General features: G+C 37.9%; 2 protein-coding genes across 4 annotated transcripts in view; both read left to right on the top strand.

Moving 5' to 3' along the window:
* The first annotated feature begins 1070 nt into the window (after positions 1-1070).
* The window catches only part of LOC129921683 (uncharacterized), a 30179-nt gene continuing 10892 nt past the window's right edge, over positions 1071-20357 (top strand). Inside the window, exon 1 of one of the 3 annotated variants that reach the window (XM_056004084.1) lies at positions 1071-1090. The gene's annotated coding sequence lies outside the window, so the exon portion shown is untranslated. Of the gene's footprint in view, positions 1091-2318; positions 2556-9452; positions 9711-20357 lie in introns of those variants that run through there. The other 2 variants (XM_056004073.1, XM_056004067.1) reach the window with 2 other exon arrangements.
* On the top strand, positions 9685-11468 carry LOC129925228 (hexamerin-like). The gene is made up of 2 exons (XM_056024489.1): positions 9685-9710; positions 10748-11468. The coding sequence occupies exons 1-2, from the start codon at positions 9685-9687 to the stop codon at positions 11466-11468; spliced, it is 747 nt and encodes a 248-aa protein (XP_055880464.1).

The raw sequence follows: 20357 nt of genomic DNA, 5'->3' as shown, positions 1-20357 counted from the left end.
CCCATCTAGTATGTCAGCTACTCATTTGGGTTTGGTGGACTACGAGGTGCCCTCAAAATTACGAAATTAAAATTCCCAGTCTTCACCGAGATTCGAACCGTAGGACCGGAAGGCAAGTGAGGGGAAGTTTTTTTTTTTTTTTCGGAAAAGTGTTTTGTAGATTTCCTTCATTCTCCTGGTGTCTACATCCCTGCATGTTTTCTGATAGTAAGAAGAGAGCACGTCAAAATAGTTGAAGCCACTTGAAACAAACAAAAAAATGGATTGGATTCGCCGATATTGATGTACCGTATTTTCTTTATATCAGAGCTGACAAATATATTCTCCTCGAGTCTAGAGTGCACTATTCATCTCAGTCAAAATACTAATAATAAAACGCAGGTCAAATGTAGTCTATAGACGGAGGCAGTATTGACTGTTATTATATTGCGAGGGACATTTGAGGTTTTACTTTTACCTTTACCTATCCGTTAGTCTGTTGGACCGTTGGGGCACCAAGCAAGATTTGTCGACCGTCTTTCTCCCTTCCTCCCTGTCTTTTGTCTTGTTTAAAACCTCTATCAATGGCAGGCCTGTCCATTCTTTTATGTTGTCCTTCCATCGCTTTCTCTCTGCCTCTTCTTCTTTTTCCTGGTACTGTTCCCTGAATGAAGGTCTTTGCGAGCCCCGTGGATCTTGTAATATGGCCATATATTTTAAGCTTGCGTTTCTTTACAATAGTTAGCAGGTCATCATAGGGTCCAATCACTGCTATAACCCTGTCTCTAATCTCTTGGTTTGTGATGCGGTCTTTGAATGTGATACCTAGGATCCTTCTGTTGCATCTCAATTCCATTGCTAGGATCCTCCTCTCTAGCTCTGCAGTCAGCCTCCAAGAATCGCAAGCATATAAAAAGGTAGTGAATACATGTATCGCATGTTCATTTGTAATAGGATTCTCGGGAGCCATTCTACCGTTCTGACATAAGAGTCGAGAACAATCGCGTCAGCGGATACGTTTTAAATTGTCTTCAAAACTTGTTTGTGTCAATATTGTTTAAGGCGCATCGGATATACACATTAAAAAAACATTGATTTATGATTTCACTTGGTTCGTATTCAAACATTGATTTATGATTTCACTTGGTTCGTATTCAAACATTGATTTATGATTTCACTTGGTTCGTATTCAAACATTGATTTATGATTTCACTTGGTTCGTATTCAAACATTGATTTATGATTTCACTTGGTTCGTATTCAAACATTGATTTATGATTTCACTTGGTTCGTATTCAAACATTGATTTATGATTTCACTTGGTTCGTATTCAAACATTGATTTATCATTTCACTTGGTTCGTATTCAAACATTGATTTATCATTTCACTGAAACATTTTTTTGTCCCTTGAAAATTAAATTGACGTCTTTGTCTCCTTCCTTCAATAGGACGTCGCCCCCCCCCCCCCTCAAGCCCCACAGTTTGAGAAACGCTGATCTAAATAAAACTTTCAAATAAATTAATGACAAGAGTTAAAATAATAATTACTTTCATATTGACCCTACTAATATTTTGTGGTAATTATGATCTTTAATTAAATGCAATGTAAATTACATCTGCACTACATCTAGTATGTGGGTGTGGATAGATAGCTTGTTGGTGTATTTGGGGTACAAAATATAGTGTTATAATAGTCTATATATTTTATAAGGTCTATGACCGGTGGCCGGTGTGGACAGTATAGAGACACTGGTTAGCCTACCATTAGCCTCCCCTCCCCCGGTAAACAATATAAAGTTCAACTCAGGCACCATTTCGCCCTCACTGGCACAGAGAAAAATAACTGGCATTAGATGGCCTCTGAAAGAGACATTTAGAGAACTGTCACAAAGGCCACATTTGAGACCCAAATAAAAGACACTTGTTGAAGACAAACGCATAAGACAAAAAGAAAATTTAAATAGACCGCCGGCGGACAACAGTTTTGTCTGCATGAAATGCGAAAAAATATGCAGGTCGCAACTGGGTCTGCATAGTCATAATTAACACTGCACTCATCCTGATCTTGGTAACCATCATAAATGAGTATTATTGTAGTCGACAGTTCATTAAACACTGAAGGGAAGATCTTTGAACAGACAATAGAATTGAAATGTGTACATAGGAATGAGTCTGACCTATGTAGACAATCAGGCGAACTACATGGAAGTCAAACAACCTTACAGCGCGCGCTGATCATGACTCACACTCAGGTATTAAGTGAATGCACCACGTGTAAGTGCGCGCGTGCGAGCCAGTGCGTGCATCTGTCTTAAGTGTGTGTGTGTTGCCTGCGTGTCTAAGCAACCCTCTACAGACTTGACGATCACTAGCTGTAGATATCTCCAGGCTACACAGCGCACGCAGACACACTCACACACAAATCTATACTTACCTCAATCTGACAATTTCACACAATGTTGTCGGGGACTTTATAAGTTGTATGTTTACATGTGGGCGTGTCATGGCTACAAGGACGCACGCACGTCATGGCTGAGTGACAATAGTGTTCTTGCGTGGATCATGTTATAAATGGGGTAAGTTTCAGTTTAAAAATTAAAACTTTCGTATGTTGTCAACTTACAGAGGTCAAAGGTGACCATCAGATTGTATGCCAATATTGAGGTTATATTAAATAGACTAGTTCTAATGGGGCAAAAAGCTTTTCACTATTAACAAATCATAGATCTTAATATCAAGATAAAAATTCCTGTCATAACATACAATTTAACAATAAAAATATTTTAAACAAAGCTTATATAATGGAAAGAACTGCACATCTACAGCAATACCTCCCAATACTGTAAGATATATTCCCATTTTCTATATCAAACAAAATTAATTAATTATTAGTAATTAATTAATTAATCTTTTTTATTATTTTTTTTATGTTTGTTAGTGGCAATGAATAGTTGCGCTAAGTTTCAACTTTATCCGAGAATGGAAAGTGGAAGAAATAAAGTGTACAGAGTTTGTACCAGACGAACAGACAGACAGACGAACAGACAGACAGACCGAGTAAGTCTATATAGGCTATACTTTGTAAATATAGTATCTAGCCACAAACTGTTGTCTTAGTGTATGAATAATAATAATAAGGCTTATCTTCAAGTCCAAAGATTAATGAGGAATGCAGTATTTCTCGTTGTTACGCAGCTACAGCTGTGACCTACATTAATTGCCACATGTAGCGCAGGCATAACCATTGTCCGTCTATGTTTGATTTAGATTTTCTTTTCGCCGTCTACGTCTGTCCTTGGTAGCGGCTTTTCTTTTAGTCTCAAATGTGTATCCCGCGGACTTTGTAAGTGACCTCCAGCTGTCTTGTTCTGATGCCGCATGTAACCAGGTACCCTCTTCTATGTCAGTTAAAGTAAGTGGGCGCCTAAGCTGGTCTTTAAAGAGTTTTCGTGGGGCACCTCTGTTACGTCGACCATCTTTCGGCTCGCCAAAAAGAATTTCTTTTGGCATACGTTCGTCCCCCATACGGGATACGTGCCCTGCCCAGCGTAATTGTCGGACCATAAGTAGTTCCTCTATATTGTCCATAGCGGCGTTCGCAAGGACATCGCTGTTTGTCGTGCTGTCTTGCCACCGTATTGGGAAAGTGTTCAAGTATTTTAAGTTGCTTTCTGTATAATATCCATGTCTTAGATCCTTATAGAAGGGTTGAGAGAAGCACTGCTAGGTAGACAAGGGTTGAGAGAAGCACTGCTAGGTAGACAAGGGTTGAGAGAAGCAATGCTAGGTAGACAAGGGTTGAGAGAAGCAATGCTAGGTAGACAAGGGTTGAGAGAAGCACTGCTAGGTAGACAAGGGTTGAGAGAAGCAATGCTAGGTAGACAAGGGTTGAGAGAAGCAATGCTAGGTAGACAAGGGTTGAGAGAAGCACTGCTAGGTAGACAAGGGTTGAGAGAAGCAATGCTAGGTAGACAAGGGTTGAGAGAAGCAATGCTAGGTAGACAAGGGTTGAGAGAAGCACTGCTAGGTAGACAAGGGTTGAGAGAAGCACTGCTAGGTAGACAAGGGTTGAGAGAAGCAATGCTAGGTAGACAAGGGTTGAGAGAAGCAATGCTAGGTAGACAAGGGTTGAGAGAAGCACTGCTAGGTAGACAAGGGTTGAGAGAAGCAATGCTAGGTAGACAAGGGTTGAGAGAAGCAATGCTAGGTAGACAAGGGTTGAGAGAAGCACTGCTAGGTAGACAAGGGTTGAGAGAAGCACTGCTAGGTAGACAAGGGTTGAGAGAAACACTGCTAGGTCCATGGGCGTAGCCAGGGGGGGGGGTCTTGGGGTTCAACCCCCCCCCCCCCGAAATGAAATCCCCCCCCGAAGGGGGGGGACGGAATTAAGTGACTGATTTTTGCTTTCATTTTGTTTATTTTAGGTGAGATTTTAATACTAAATCATCACTTACCACAGCAAAGCCGAGGGGGTTGTGAGTTAAAAACCCTCTACCAGGGGGTTTTGAGTTTAAATCACCCTACCTGGGGGTTTTCAGATTTTAAAAAACTCTATCAGGGGGTTTTGAGATACAAATCCCTCTACCAGGGGGCTTTGAGTTTAAACCCCCCCTACAGGGGGTTTTGAATATTAAACCCCCTACCAGAGGTTAAATCCCCCTCTTCTATAAAACAAAACAAAAAAAAACAATCAACAATCCCCAAATTCCAACAGCACAGTTAAGGAAGATTTTGATTTTAAACCCCCCTCCAAAATTTACGATAAACCCCCTCTTTAATATAAAAAAAGCAAATTACACACTCAAAATTCTATGAGCGTAGCCAAAGGGGTTTTGAGTTTAACCCCCCCCCCCCTCCTTCAGTTCTGGTTTGAAGCTAAAAAGTACCTCTTCAATATTAAAAAAAAAGCAAATTACACACTATAAAAGCTATGAGCGTAGCCAAAGGGGTTTTGAGTTTAAATCCCCCTCCTCCAGATGGCTTTATCTTTAAAGTTTAAAACCCCTCCAGATGGTTTTGAGTTTAAAATTCCCCATACAGAGCGTTTAGAGTTGAAAACCTCTCTCTTCAAATTATTTTAAAGCAAACTACAGTCACCAAATTCTATGATCGTAGCTAAATTGGGTTTTGAATTAAAAAAAAAAAACAAAAAAAACTCCAGAGATTTTTTAGTTTAAAACCCCTCAACAGATGATTTGACGAAAAAACTTTCCTTTTCGATATAAAATCTAAAGCGAAATACAGGCATGTATATCCAAGAGCGTAGTCAAGAAAGGTTACAAATTTCTACCAGTGGCTTGGGCTCCATTAATTAAGTGTGAATAGTCTTCTGCGGAAATTGAAAAACATTAAATGTGGCTCAACAAAGATGACTAAGACAGATTTTAGGAGTCAGTCATAGAGATCGGGTCTAATCAAAGAAATCATATGCCGAACTGGGAGTCGAATCCTTAGTAAGGTTGTGACAAAGCGTCGCATGAGGTTTTGCGGGACATGTTCTCCGACAAAATGAATTACGCAAAATAAGAGTTGTGGAAACAGCTTGCCGGAAAATGCGCCGAACGGCGCGAGAGGGTCTAAGTCAATAAGAATAGCACATTAGGTTTTTGAAATAAAACTTTTTAATAGCAAGATAATGCACTGTAGAAACCTCAGAATATGCATTTTGTTGGCTTTCAATACCAGAAATAGTGCTCGGTGGCGGGGCTTCGCCCCGTGCTGGGGGAGCGCTGCGAACTCCCCCAGACCCCCTTACTAGCAAGGGCGGGGAGTCTACAATAAACAATAAACGTCTTCCGAAAGGGTCAGAATGTAATAAAGATTAATTATGTAGCCTACACACACACACATATATATATATAATTTTTTTCCGCGGAGGGGGGGGCGGGGGAGGGGGGAAATCCCCCCCAAAACCCCTCCCGGAAAAAAATCCTGGCTACGCCCATGTGCTAGGTAGACATGGGTTGAGAGAAACACTGCTAGGTAGACATTGATTTTTGTAGGCAGACGGAGATATTTATTCCGCCATACTCTCGCATTGAGGCGTCCAAAAGCACTACTGGTCAAGTGTTAATCAACTTCCCTTGAAACTGATGCGTCATTTAATACTATGCTTCTTATAAATGTGAAGTGGTCTACCTTGTATAAATATATTAGCAATAAAATACCCAGAACCACTGTTTTAGTCAATAACCATAACAAATTTACAAGAAATTTAAAATAAAAAAAATAAAAATAACTTGTTCAAGCGTACATACAAAACACACATCTACGATATTGAAATACGGCTATATTTTGTATTGATAAATGTTTATATTTTGTCGTTTAAAATTAACCCCATACCCGATAGCGAATGTGTACCTTGTATTATTTTTAGTATGGGAAAAATTCAGATTGAATTGGACAAATGAGATTGGAACGCAATCCGATATTTTTACCTTGTTGCTTTTTTAGCGGCTCCCGAAAGGGGAAAAGACGCTATTAGTTTTGTGCGAAATGTCTGTCCGTCTGTCCGTCCGTCCCGTTTAGATCTCGTAAACTAGAAAAGATATTGAAAATCCGACATCACAATATTTTAGACCATTCAAAGTTCTGATGCAACGGCTACTTTTTTTTCTGAAAGCGAAAAATCTAATTTTTAAAATCTGTTATGCAAACATTTTTCTAAAGAGAAAAAGCTAATTAGTATGCATTAGAAGTTAGACCTAATTTAAAACGAATATTAATCTTGTAAATTACATTTTCCTGAACTTATTTTTATATTACGATATAGTGTCACGAGTTTCGAATAAGAGATTGAGCGTTCTCAAAACAATTAGATCAATTATCAAACATCAGTTAGGTCGGGTTCACATCTAACTTTACATTCACTTTCACCTCTTCTTTGATCTGCTGGACCGTTGGGGCACTACGCAGGATCTGTCAACCTTCTTTCTCCATTCTTAGCTCTCATTTGTCTTTGATATAATTTCATGCGGATGTTCTTTCTGAAAATTTTAAAGCCTGCCTGGGTGGACCACTTCGGGGGCCGATTTTGAATTTGTGATTCCACACAAACTGTCTTTTGTAACCTTGTTTATTCTAACAATCGTGGTTATAACACACTGAAGCCGAATAATTAGAACATAGACTTACAAAGCATGTTGATTAAATAGATTTTGATGACCACCCCTACTCCAAAGGAATCTTAATATCGACTTGTCTTTTTGTCATCTACAGAACATATGACGTAAGTCCTCCCCAAATGATACAAAGCTCTCAACCCATTCCCGCAGATAAAAAATAGTTCTAGGTCCATCCATGAAAAAGACGCATTTTTTAGCGGTCAGGAAAGGGGAAAAGACGCTATTAGTTATGTGTGGAATGTCTGTCCGTCCGTCCCGTTTAGATCGCGTAAACTAGAAAAAGATAGTGAAGACCATTCAAAGTTCTGATGCAACGGCTACTTTTTTATTTTCTGAAAGCGAAAAATCTAATGTTTTAAATCACTTATGCAAGCAGTTTTTTCATAAAAATACACCACTTTTACAACTATTCACTATTAATAGTAACAAACACAGGAGGCTCCTTTGTAAGAGAGATGACAATGTACCATATTCTTAACACATTTATGCAAACGGTTTTAGAATTTTTGTAAAAAAATAATTATTTTTTTCTTTTTACATTTGTATTGCTAAGTTAATTAAGTTCTGTCATACTAACTACTACATTTACAACAAAAAAAATCTTTGCTTGTTTTAAAGAGAAAAATCTATTTAGTATGCAAATAAGTTGAAAATAATTTAAAACAAGAATTAATAAGTAGTTTCTCATATTATCGCGTGAACTGCAGTGCTGCATTGCGGCCACAGAATACTCCACTAGAGGTAAGATGTTTAATTTTTTTACGGAAATGTTTTTTTTTTTTTTTAGGATTTGAATTAGAGATTGACCCTTTACAAAACAATTAGATCAATTAGATATTCATTATAAGACATCAGTTAGGCCAGGTTTACATTTAGCTTCACATTCACCTATCCTTTGGTCTGCTGGACCGATGGGGCACCACACAAGATCTGTCAACCTTCTGTCTCCATTCTTCTCTGTCATTTGTATTTGATAGAATTTCATTCTGGTGATCTTTTTGAAAATAATGAAACTTGCCTTTTTACCTGCCTGAGTGGACTACTTCGGGGGCCGATTTTGAGTTTCTGTAACTGTCTTTATAACCTAAATCTAAAGATCTATGATTCAGTTAAAGAAAAAGTAGTTCCTAGTCTTTGCTCCACCGTACAACTGAATGTAACATCCGCTATAAAACATAGGCCAGCTATCAGATTTCATTTCAGCTTGGAGAAAGACGATAGGTCGATGTGTAAAAAAAGGAAAAAGGGGGGGGGGGTAAAGTGTCGATTTCAGCAGACAAAAATATGTGCTTTAAAAAAGGAAAAAAAAAAAGGGGGGGGGGTACTATTTGTTCTTAAGATCTATCTGTTGAGTTGATTGTTCAGATCTATCTGTAGAGTTTATTGTTCAGATCTATCTGTAGAGTTTATTGTTCAGATCTATCTGTAGAGTTTATTGTTCAGATCTATCTGTAGAGTTGATTGTTCTGATCTATCTGTAGAGTTTATTGTTCAGATCTATCTGTAGAGTTTATTGTTCAGATCTATCTGTAGAGTTTATTGTTCAGATCTATCTGTAGAGTTTATTGTTCAGATCTATCTGTAGAGTTTATTATTCTGATCAATCTGTAGAGTTTATTGTTCAGATCTATCTGTAGAGTTTATTATTCTGATCTATCTGTAGAGTTTATTGTTCAGATCTATCTGTAGAGTTTATTGTTCAGATCTATCTGTAGAGTTTATTATTCTGATCTATCTGTAGAGTTTATTGTTCAGATCTATCTGTAGAGTTTATGTTTCAGATCTATCTGTAGAGTTTATTGTTCAGACCTATCTATCAAATCTACCTTTAGAGTTGATTGTTTTGTTTGTTTGATAAAGTTTCCTTAAAAAATGAAGAGATTTAAGTCCTGGCCCAAAAGTTTTATGGAAGCTGGTAAGATTCAAACTCGGGGCCATCCTGATGATTCTGAAGTGCTAACCACATGACCAGGCAGGCATCATCTGCTGTACAGTTACAGTACAATACCAACAATGAAAAATAAAATGAAGGGCTAGTTTTAAATCTTAGTTTTTTCTAAACCTTAAATGCCAATATTTTATGCGATGTCCAGAAATAGGAGCGACCCCCCCCCCCTCCTTTTCCCCCCTTCTCCAAAACATCAGTGCAACGCACATACCGCGTATTCAAATACAAGCACACAGATATTGATGTTCCTGTATCGTGAGAAATGAATATCATGGTTGTAACGTCGATTGCGTAATAGTTTGGTAACGAATCTATTTTTGTCTTTGTCTCCTTTTTTTTCTCTAACCCTCTAGGCTCTAAAGCACCTCTCTTGCTTGGTTTAGGTGGCACTTTCACGAGTTAGAGCCCTTGTGTTGCTGCATTGAACTTTAACCTTCTTTCCTGAAATGCCGCTGTATGTATAATAAAAGAGGTCAAACTTGGCCTCGTGTGGTTAGTTGTATATGTTTTCGCATATCAAAGCGAGGTCGCTTGCTATCTGTGCAAGGAAAGAAAGCAGACGAATAAAACATTATCTGTCGATAAATTTAACGATTTTCTAACAATACCAACTGACCAAAGTCATGTGACCTGATGGTCTCCCTTGATCCCCTGACTGGGTAAGTTTTTCATTGAATGCATTTCTCTAATTACCTTCAATATATATATATATATATATATATATATATATATATATATAACATACTTTTCACGTGCTATGATATACACATAAGTAGAAAGCTAGAAATACTTTTGTAGGCTAATACGAGGTTGATGATTTTTTTTTAATAGTTCAATTATAAGGAAATTTAAATATATATATATATGTCGCTATTACACTGAGATATAGCACTATTACACATTACATAAAGATGCATCACTATTGCACATAGATACACCACTATTACCAAAGGCGACATTAGCAAAGTGCGTGGGCTCTTGGCGATTGTCATATCAGGGCCACAAATATTTGTATGATGCAAGATTGTAAGATTCTCGCCATCCCCTAAGACAGCCTTTGCTTGCACAGAGATAATCACTATTAGGTCTACATAGAGATATATCACTATTACACGGAGATATTACGTAGAGATATATCACTATTACACGGAGATATTACGTAGAGATATATCACTATTACACGGAGATATTACATAGAGATATATCACTATTACACGGAGATATTACGTAGAGATATATCACTATTACAAAATATCAATGCACAGAGATATATCACTATTACATAGGGAGGTATCACTATTACACAATATAGAGAGATATATCACTATTACATAGAGAGGTATCACTATTACACAATACAGAGAGATATATCACTATTACATAGAGAGGTATCACTATTACACAATACATATATATAGTATATCACTATTAAAAAGTTTTACCAGTACATAAAGAGATACACGCCTAGCAGTAACGTCAATACAATGGTTGATAAATCTTTCTTGAACTGATTGTAAATGAAACGCTATCTTGAAGCAGACCAGACATATTATTAACAACTATCAGCGGATGTGTCTCAATGACGAACTCAATAGACCGAGTGTTTTAGGTATTATGTTGACCAATGTTTAGTTTTGAGTACACATACATTGTACGTATGTACACATACATAATGTGGTCTACGTTTTGTACACAGCTACTACTACAGCTACTACTACAGCTACTACTACAGCTACTACTACAGCTACTACTACTGCTACTACTACAGCTACTACTACTGCTACTACTACAGCTACTACTACAGCTACTACTACAGCTACTACTACAGCTACTACTACAGCTACTACTACTGCTACTACTGCTACTACTACTGCTACTACTACAGCTACTACTACTGCTACTACTACAGCTACTACTACAGCTACTACTACTGCTACTACTACAGCTACTACTACAGCTACTACTACTGCTACTACTGCTACTACTACAGCTACTACTACAGCTACTACTACTGCTACTACTACAGCTACTACTACTGCTACTACTACAGCTACTACTACTGCTACTACTACAGCTACTACTACTGCTACTACTACTGCTACTACTACAGCTACTACTACAGCTACTACTACAGCTACTACTACAGCTACTACTACTGCTACTACTACAGCTACTACTATAGCTACTACTACAGCTACTACTACTGCTACTACTACAGCTACTACTACTGCTACTACTACAGCTACTACTACTGCTACTACTACAGCTACTACTACTGCTACTACTACAGCTACTACTACTGCTACTACTACAGCTACTACTACAGCTACTACTACTGCTACTACTACAGCTACTACTACTGCTACTACTACAGCTACTACTACTGCTACTACTACTGCTACTACTACAGCTACTAAAAGTTCTAAGGATCATAAACCAGAACACTCACCAGAACATGCTAGAATCACGTGCTTGGCAATGGATAGTGTTCTGGCCAGTTTTGGGGCTCCTCGCCTACCAGTGACACACTTCTATGATGACCTTTGACCCTTTTTTGACTTTCATTACATGTTCGTAGACTAACTGTATAATGTCGCTTATATCTGCGTTTACCATACTTTACAACCTACTATTTTCAAAAACATTTCGTCCGTGCATATATAGTAACACTTTTTCAAACCACCAAATCAAATAAACTTTGTCAAAAGATTCTTGTGATGTAATCAATTTGAGTTCACCACTTTATATCTGTCTCCAATAAACTGTATCTGTTAACATAATAGTGTTCAGCAAACAAATAGATTTGCAGGAACTTTCAACAAACTTATTGAAATGTTGATTTTTATAGTCTGCCAAATACAAATAATGAATACATTGTAATAAGAACTACAGAGACTGCTCTTAGAGGCTGCCTTTGGGCGTGCATGTGGGGCAACCGCCTCAGCCCCTTCACCGTCAACTTTGGAAACCAGACCAGTTCTCATTTACAAGGACTTGTAACTCCATATCCTAGACAATAAACACAATTTTACTGCAAAAAAGGGCAGTAAAGATTACGATTACTGACAAAACAGTCCTCTTTTAATGCTAGCGAAAAGGCCTTGGCCATGTTTGATCACACTCACATCTGTAATATTTTAAGTTTCAATATCACTGCCTGGTATGGCAATGTGACCATTTAAAATAAAAATAAACTTCATAAAATCCTAAATGCTGATGATAAAGTCATTGGCAAAAAAACAAACCCCATTTGGGCAGCTGTTTGAAAAAAAAGCTAAAAGGATTCTAGAAATGAAAAATCATCCTTTGGGTCAGGATTTTGTGATTTTACCATCACAAAAGAGATTCAAGACACCGATAGCAAAGACAAACAGACACAAACACTCTTTTGTTCCCCTGGCAATCAAATCATTAAATAGAAACAATCTGATATTAACTTTTCACATGTAAATTATGAGTCTGGTGTGAATGTACATTTTGGTTTCTTATAGTTGTAATGTTTTGTTTGGTGAAATGCACAAATTGTAAGCCAAATTTTCTTACGGAAATTAAGATTGTTATAATTATATTTTGGAAGCCTTTCTCGGCATCTATATGATACCAATTACAATGAAAGCTTTTAAAATGATGTTTTTGGTTTCGTATAGCCAACCTACGTAAGGTAGTGGCTTATCTAACAATAATAAGGCCTACATGTCTATATATATTTATATATATTGACGCTTACTCGCTGGGGCCTCCGCGTACTACTAAGGCTTAGCGTCTCTTCAACTGGGACGCAGATTATGTTTAGATCCTGACCATTTTCACTAGTATCTTAGTAGTTACACGTAGTAGCTGCAGATCCTTGATGTTGACCTGACAGTTTGTACGTGTACTGGTATAGCACTTGCAAATTTGACAGTTTCACCACCTTCCCTTCCCCTGTCTCTCTTAGAAGATTTTTATACATGAATAAATTAAACACTTTTGCCCTTGATGTCACTGTGAGCCCATCACGAGCCACATTTTGAGTCTACAGATTAACTAGCTTATGCCCGGCTTTGTGATGAGAAATCTTGATCTTAAACAAAATTTTACTTGCACAAGTTTTTATCTGGATTTTATTTAGTCCTAAACTATATTTTGTTTAAAGTTAATGCTCAGAATTTTCTAAAAAAAAAAATCAAATACAAAACTTTATAAACAGTTTTACTCTAACTCTCTGTCTATTCTTTGATGCATCTTTCTTTTTTTTGGATTGTTCGTACCATTTTTTCTTTCTTCGTCGATCATCTTTAAACTGTGTAGAAAAGTTTTTTTAATCATTGTTATTGATCATAGACATATATTTTATTCATATGTTTGTGTTATTTATTCACTTGCTACAGCTGACATTGCAACTTGGGCTCTTTAATTGTAGCTTCTTTATTTCTACCGAGAGCCGACAAGTTTTCTAACTCGTGTGTATCTCTAGGTTAGAACGAGATCGTGAAATAAAAGTAGCATTAAGTAGGGTGCAGGGGCGTTTTCATGTTTTTAGAATAGACTTTACTATTTAAAATAAAAACAGCTCTAAGAATTTGGCTTAGGACGTAATGATCTGCGGGCAATGACGTAATGATCTTTGGCTATAACGTAATAATCTTTGGCTTAGGACGTAATGATCTCTGGGCTGTGACGTAATGATCTCTGGGCTCTGTGGCATTTTACGTCTCGAGAGACGATCTTTTCCCTTTGCAACTTCTTGTGTGTTTAAAGAGGCCAATCCTTGATACACAGCTGCGATCGCAGGTTGGGCATATATAATCACCAGGCGCCGTTGCATTTTCACCCTTCTTTCTGCTTCTGTTGTGTATGACATCTGCAATCTGTGACCCTTCCTTTATGCTCTCTCTCCGTGTGGATCTGTCCAGTGCCACCTCTTCCCAGTTGCCAGTGTCGATTTTGAAGAGCTTCATGTCGCGTTGGCATACATCCGTATAACGTAAAAGTGGGCGACCAGCGGCTCTCCTGCCTTCTATTAGATCGCCATACTGGCATTCTATAAACGTGGCCAAGCCAGCCAAGGCGTCTGCTGCTGATAACAGAGCGGATGTCCTGGCACCCTGCTCTTTGTAGCACTTCCTCATTGGTTATCTTATCTTGCCTCCTTATTTTAAAGATACGCCTTAGGCATCGGAGGTGGAAGACATTCAGCTTTTTTTCCTGCCATGAGTAGGTTGACCATGTTTCACTTCCGTACAGCAAGGTGCTCAACACCGGTAGACTAGGGCTTTAGTACTGCTAGTCAGCAATATGTTGTCCCAGACTCTTTTCTGCAACCGTGGCAAGGTGACCATTGCCTTGGCTATCCTGTTGTTTATGTCTTTATCCAGTAGAGTTGTTGGATATGATGGAGCCAAGGAAACAAAAGTGATCAACAATTTCTAGTGGTCCCAGACTCTTTTCTGCAACCGTGCCAAGGTGGCTATTGCTTTGGCTATCCTGTTGTTTATGTCTTTATCCAGTAGAGTTGTTGGATATGATGGAGCCAAGGGAACAAAAGTGATCAACAATTTCTAGTGGTTGGCCATTAATGCTTACTTGAGGTGCAGTGTTTGTGTTTTGGACAAGTATCTTAGTCTTGCTTTGACTGATGTTTAAGCCGAACTTCTGGCAAGCAGCAGATAGTTTGTCAACCAGGGACTGTAGCTGAATATCAGAATCAGCCACAATAGCTGCATCATCAGCATACAGGAGTTCCCTGACGAGTAGCTTCCTAACCTTGGTTTTTGCCCGCAGCCTTGATACATTAAATAGTTTTCCAGAGGATCTTGTATGGAGAAACACACCTTCGTTTATGTCGTTGTACGCATAATGCAGTAGACAGGAGAAGAATATGCCAAACAGAGCTATGGGCTATGACGTAATGATCTCTGGGCTATGACGTAATTATCTCTGGGCTATGACGTAATGGTCTCTGGGCTATGACGTTATGATCTTCACTTCTAAAGAAATATCCGAAACGTGTAAAACAAACTGGAGAGACCAAAATGTCATAGAATGTAGGCCTGCTCCCAACTCAGTCTCAGGTCCTGCCCGTTACTTCAATCCGTCATTTAGAATCCGTCATTTAGAATCCACATTCCAAGTCCCGCTGGATACTTTGATCTTTCCATTGGCTTCCACGTCCAAGATCCCGCCCAAAAAAGTTAGCGTTCACCTCCTATATCACTCCTGAAACTCCCGTCGCTATCAGCGTTCACTATCCATAACTCACTCGAAACTTGCATCGCTCTAGCATCCACTATCCATAACTCACTCGAAACTTGCATCGCTCTAGCATCCACTATCCATAACTCGCTCGAAACTTGCATCGCTCTAGCATCCACTATCCATAACTCGCTCGAAACTTGCATCGCTCTAGCATCCACTATCCATAACTCGCTCGAAACTTGCATCGCTCTAGCATCCACTATCCATAACTCGCTCGAAACTTGCATCGCTCTAGCATCCACTATCCATAACTCGCTCGAAACTTGCATCGCTCTAGCATCCACTATCCATAACTCGCTCGAAACTTGCATCGCTCTAGCATCCACTATCCATAACTCGCTCGAAACTTGCATCGCTCTAGCATCCACTATCCATAACTCGCTCGAAACTTGCATCGCTATCAGCATCCACTATCCATAACTCGCTCGAAACTTGCATCGCTATTAGCGTTCACTATCTATAACTCGCTCGAAACTTGCATCGCTATTAGCGTCCACTATCCATAACTCGCTCAAAACTTGCATCGCTCTAGCATCCACTATCCATAACTCGCTCGAAAATTACATCGCTATTAGTCTCCACGTCATTTATCCCGTACACTACTTCAAATCAACATTTCAATGTAGACGTATGTAAGAACCTAAAGATTGTTTCAACAAGATCTAGATCACGTAGACTACACGTCTTTCTGTCACTCATCTTTCGCATGTTCACTTTCACCGTTCACAGCCCTATTTATGAACTGGAACTAGGACACAGACCAACTCACAACCATCCGCCTACACTTACTCAGGGTTACATCAGAAACACATACACTCCATAACATTAAAAGCATGAATTAAGCAAGGCTCATACTGAACCATATCTTTATATCAACCGGCTATTGAAATACAAATGAAACATATGAATATTAACAATTAAATTATAGTAATAGCAATGGTTGTTGGTAGATTGTAGTTCTTAGCTTCTGATAGTTTTGCTAAAAATATTGAATTTTCCTTTTTACATGGCTGGGTGGGCCACTTGAAGGGCGCTTCTGAGTTTGTGTTTCCATATACACTCTCTTTGTAATTCTGTTAATTTTCGGTTTACAAATATATCATCAATCTCTACTACACAAACATGCTCCTTTCCCATATCTAGAGATCTTACATATTAATATCTTCCCTACACAGTGTGTCCTGTTTTGATCTATGATGTTTACTGGAGTCTATTTTTTGAATTTATGGAGACATGCACATCATGAGAACTGATTGTGTAGTGTAGCCTAAGATCAACTGTTAACTCTAGGATGCAACATCTGTAGAAGCAGGATATTTGTTTTGATTTGATTTAGCTTTCTTTAGAAACAAATTAGAACTAGATCAATTAGATCAACTACTGTACTATAATATAACACAGTGGCGTCACTAGGATGGGTGTCACCCTCCCCCCCCCCCAGCGTTCCACTTATTCTTCCCAATAAAGAACTATCGTTGTGTAGTTCTTTTTTTGCGCTAGAATGCTGTTACACAACGTTAAATGAGTATCGATTCTATTTTAATTTTTGTTTGACTGACATTTTATCGTTAATTATTTGGCCTACATATATTAACATTTAAGATCTTAAAATTAGAAACAAAACATCAACTGAGTTAGTTAACATTAAACAGCTCTTAATGGAAACTTTTAACATTATAGTGAATGGTAGTTTCCTGAGGACGACTAATGAAAAAAAATGAAACTTTACGAAAAGTATATTGATCCATGGAAAAACTTGAATAGAATTTTGTTTTGTCTTGACATTCAAAAGTTTACAATAACTTTAGAAAATAAAAACTTAAATTTGTTTTAGGATTTCAAAATTGAAAACTTCAAACTTTCAACTCAATAGAGTTTTCAACTCCGTGTTCAATGACAGACTTTTGGCTTGATTTGAAATTCGTTTTTCAAAAGTAATTAATAGTTTTTAATTAACTTTAGTTTTGAAAAGTTTCTTTTCAAATGACGGCACGTAGGCATACCACGTAGACATGTATTTGGCAAGAAACAGTTAAAGGCTTAAATCTAAGGCTGGTAGAGATTCGTTAACGTCCTTCAAAACTTTGCTGCCTTCTAGTTTTAGTATTTCTGTTCACAAATATCTTGTCGTCAGGCCCAGTATAAAAGAGATTGATGCACTCAGTATTAACCTCTTGTTCTCTATTTGAATCCAGCATCTTAAGATTTACTTTCCTGATATTTTCATATTGTTAAAACTTATTTTTCTGTTGCAATTACATGACAAAAGTTATCTCAACCATTTGAGCTTGTCACACATTTCGTAGAGTCAATGTTGAAGTGCTCTAGCCTAGCCACCCCTTGGCCAATAATTAACACTTTAATTCGAAGGTACTCTTGTGTTTAGTTGACTTTTTCCTCAGTACATCTGCCAACAAGAAAGTCAAGCAATGAAAGGTATGCATGTATTCACAGACAGCTGGCAGTTGTCTTTGCGCTGCGCCTCTAGTGTTTGTATTTTCAGAGCGATGGCAAAGATTTTCACCGTCACACTTTCATCAAATCGTTCTTTCATGCGTCTAACAGCAACACGATGAGCACACCAGCGAGCTGTTCCTATGACACTCTAGCATTCATTAAAATATCCCATGGATTGGTAAAAGCGGCAAAGATAGAAAACTTTTTTTTCGAAAAAAAACAACGAGAAAATGTATGTTAGAAGCATTTTCTGATTTAGAATTTTAACCACATAGCTTAAGTAAACGGTGTACACATCCTTCAAGTTTCTTTTCTTCATTAATACTGCCTTCACTCCATTATGAATCCTTGACATTGTAGCTGCATTACCATGTCAGTGAGCTCATCATATCAATACGTTAAGCCTATCTCTTTCCAGGCGTTTTAAATTATCAGAACTGCTACCATCAGCTTTTGGTCCACTTAAAGAGGAATATCCTACAACATTTCAGTCATTTCAACATTACCATTGTTACTGTTAATATATCTTACAACTTCAGAGATCTATGTTAGGTGTAGTATAATACGAGATAAAACATTTATAAACTCGGAAATAAAACTCCATTTTGGTACAAGCTTGGAAAATAACTTTTTTTTTTGCTGCCTAGCAATTGTATAAGTTATTATTTCAGCACTGGCTCATATTTGGATAACATTTCCACAATCCCTAGAAAAAAATTCCACTATTCAATAAAACGTCGTCTTCAATTCGCTACCAAAAGCCAACTTTTGATTTGCTAGAAACAATGCGATAGTAAGCAATGTATATGTACATAGATGTCCCCCTGTTTTTCCATCTATTTTTATACCGTCAATTTTTGAAGCTATACTCGGCTGCCCAAATGTTCCAAATTTCTGATCAAATGCCTGATCGTTTGGTATCTGTTTCGGACTGTCGTCAAGATGAACCGCAGTTCAAAGCCTGCCTGATGTTAACCCCTGCTGTCCTGCATAAATTGTGGACTAGGACCACAGATATTATATAGGTCTGTGACTAGTTCGTCATAATCTTTTGTTTTTCAGCTGTGAATGGACGTTGAACGACAACAATTTGGCTGTTTACAAACCTACTTGATCTTACATGTAAAACATCCACAAATAAATCTCAAGTCTAAAATTGAATTATGAGGTGTATTTGAAAAGGCAGAAAGAAAAGACAAAGGCACCGACATGTTTTGGAAAGCACGCTTATGTATCAGTGTCACTTTGTTTGTCTATCAGAATGTTGAATGCAACCAAAAGGACATCATTGATTCAAAAGTTGTTTATTGTATGTGTGTAGCCTAAACATATGTCTTTGTGTGTTCGCAAGTCAAAGTGGGGAGGAAAGGTTAGGGTGGGGCTAGCGAGACAGCGAAAACATCCGCTTTAGTTCCCTCGGTGTTGAGTCAGAACCAATTGGTCTTTAGACTACAATGCCTAATGTATGAGTCAGAACCAATTGGTCTTTAGACTACAATGCCTAATGTATGCTATTTTTAGGGGCTGGTCTACAGTGATAAGATTACTAGATACCTGCACGCCCGTCGGAGGACAAAGTTTTACAAAAGAGTACAAAATCAAAAGTAAACTTGAAATAGAAGTCAATGAAACAAAGACTGTAGGACAACTCCACATTGTCCTTCTACCTCCTTGTCCTATCCCTTAATCTGTTGGGGCACCACACATTCTTTTATATTGTCTTCTCATCGCTTTCTCGGTCTGCCTCTTCTTCTTTTTCCTGGTACTGTTCCCCTGAAGGAAGGTCTTTGTAGACCTTGTAATGGGGCCATAGAAATGTATGGCCACATTAAGTATACTTATTTTCGACGAAGTGACTTTTTGCAGTAGTTCAGCAAACATACACACCAAATTTATTTTCATCTGATTATACTTTGTACTATCTCTCTCTCTCTCTCTCTCTCTCTCTCTCTCTCTCCCTCTCTTTCTGTCTGTCTGTATGTCTCTTTCTCTGTCTCGCATTGTCAGTGCGTTGACGAGCAAAAACTTTTTTATTAAGACCAACATTTAGTTTTGAATGAGCTCCCTTAGTAACAAAATAATTCAGTCTGAAAATAATTTTAAAAACCCCTTCGATTGTGTGAAATGCATCAGTTGTGACTCAAACAGGTCAATAATTTATACTAGATCTAGACTAACAAAAATAAAATGGAAATATAATTATTAGTTTGTTTGTTTTTACCGCCCTCTTTCATTGTATGACATGCTCAGTGCGCTATGTTCCAATCACTTTTGTGGACCAGTTGGGGAGGAGGGGGGAGCTTGGAGAAGACAAGAAAAAAAAAGTTGCTTGAGCAGGACTTCGAATTCGAGCCTCCATGGTGGAAGTCAGACACGTTTGTCACTGAGCTATTGAAGTACTTAGAAAAATAGAAGGTTTTATAGTTAGTTTAAAATTGTAAACGAAAATCCTAATTCTCTACGCAAGATTTATCTTCCCTTAGCTAAGTACATTTTAGGTATAAAACAAAATTACTTACTTACAACCATTTGATAAATTAATGGGTTAATGTGTTTGATTGTGTTATCTTCGACAATGAATGTATGTACAAAGTTTCAACTTGATCCGAGAA

The sequence above is a fragment of the Biomphalaria glabrata genome, chromosome 1, assembly GCF_947242115.1.
Source record: "Biomphalaria glabrata chromosome 1, xgBioGlab47.1, whole genome shotgun sequence".
Lineage (NCBI taxonomy): Eukaryota > Metazoa > Mollusca > Gastropoda > Planorbidae > Biomphalaria > Biomphalaria glabrata.
Note: the sequence above shows the minus strand (reverse complement) of the source record. Positions and strands in the feature narration are given on the sequence as shown.

What these genes read in the sequence shown, in the direction of transcription:
- LOC129925228 (XM_056024489.1), top strand. Translation starts at nt 9,685, where the DNA reads ATGGTCTCCCTTGATCCCCTGACTGG. An exon ending in TCCCTTGATCCCCTGACTGG is followed by an intron (nt 9,711 to 10,747) that starts GTAAGTTTTTCA and finishes TTTTGTACACAG; the next exon opens with CTACTACTACAGCTACTACT.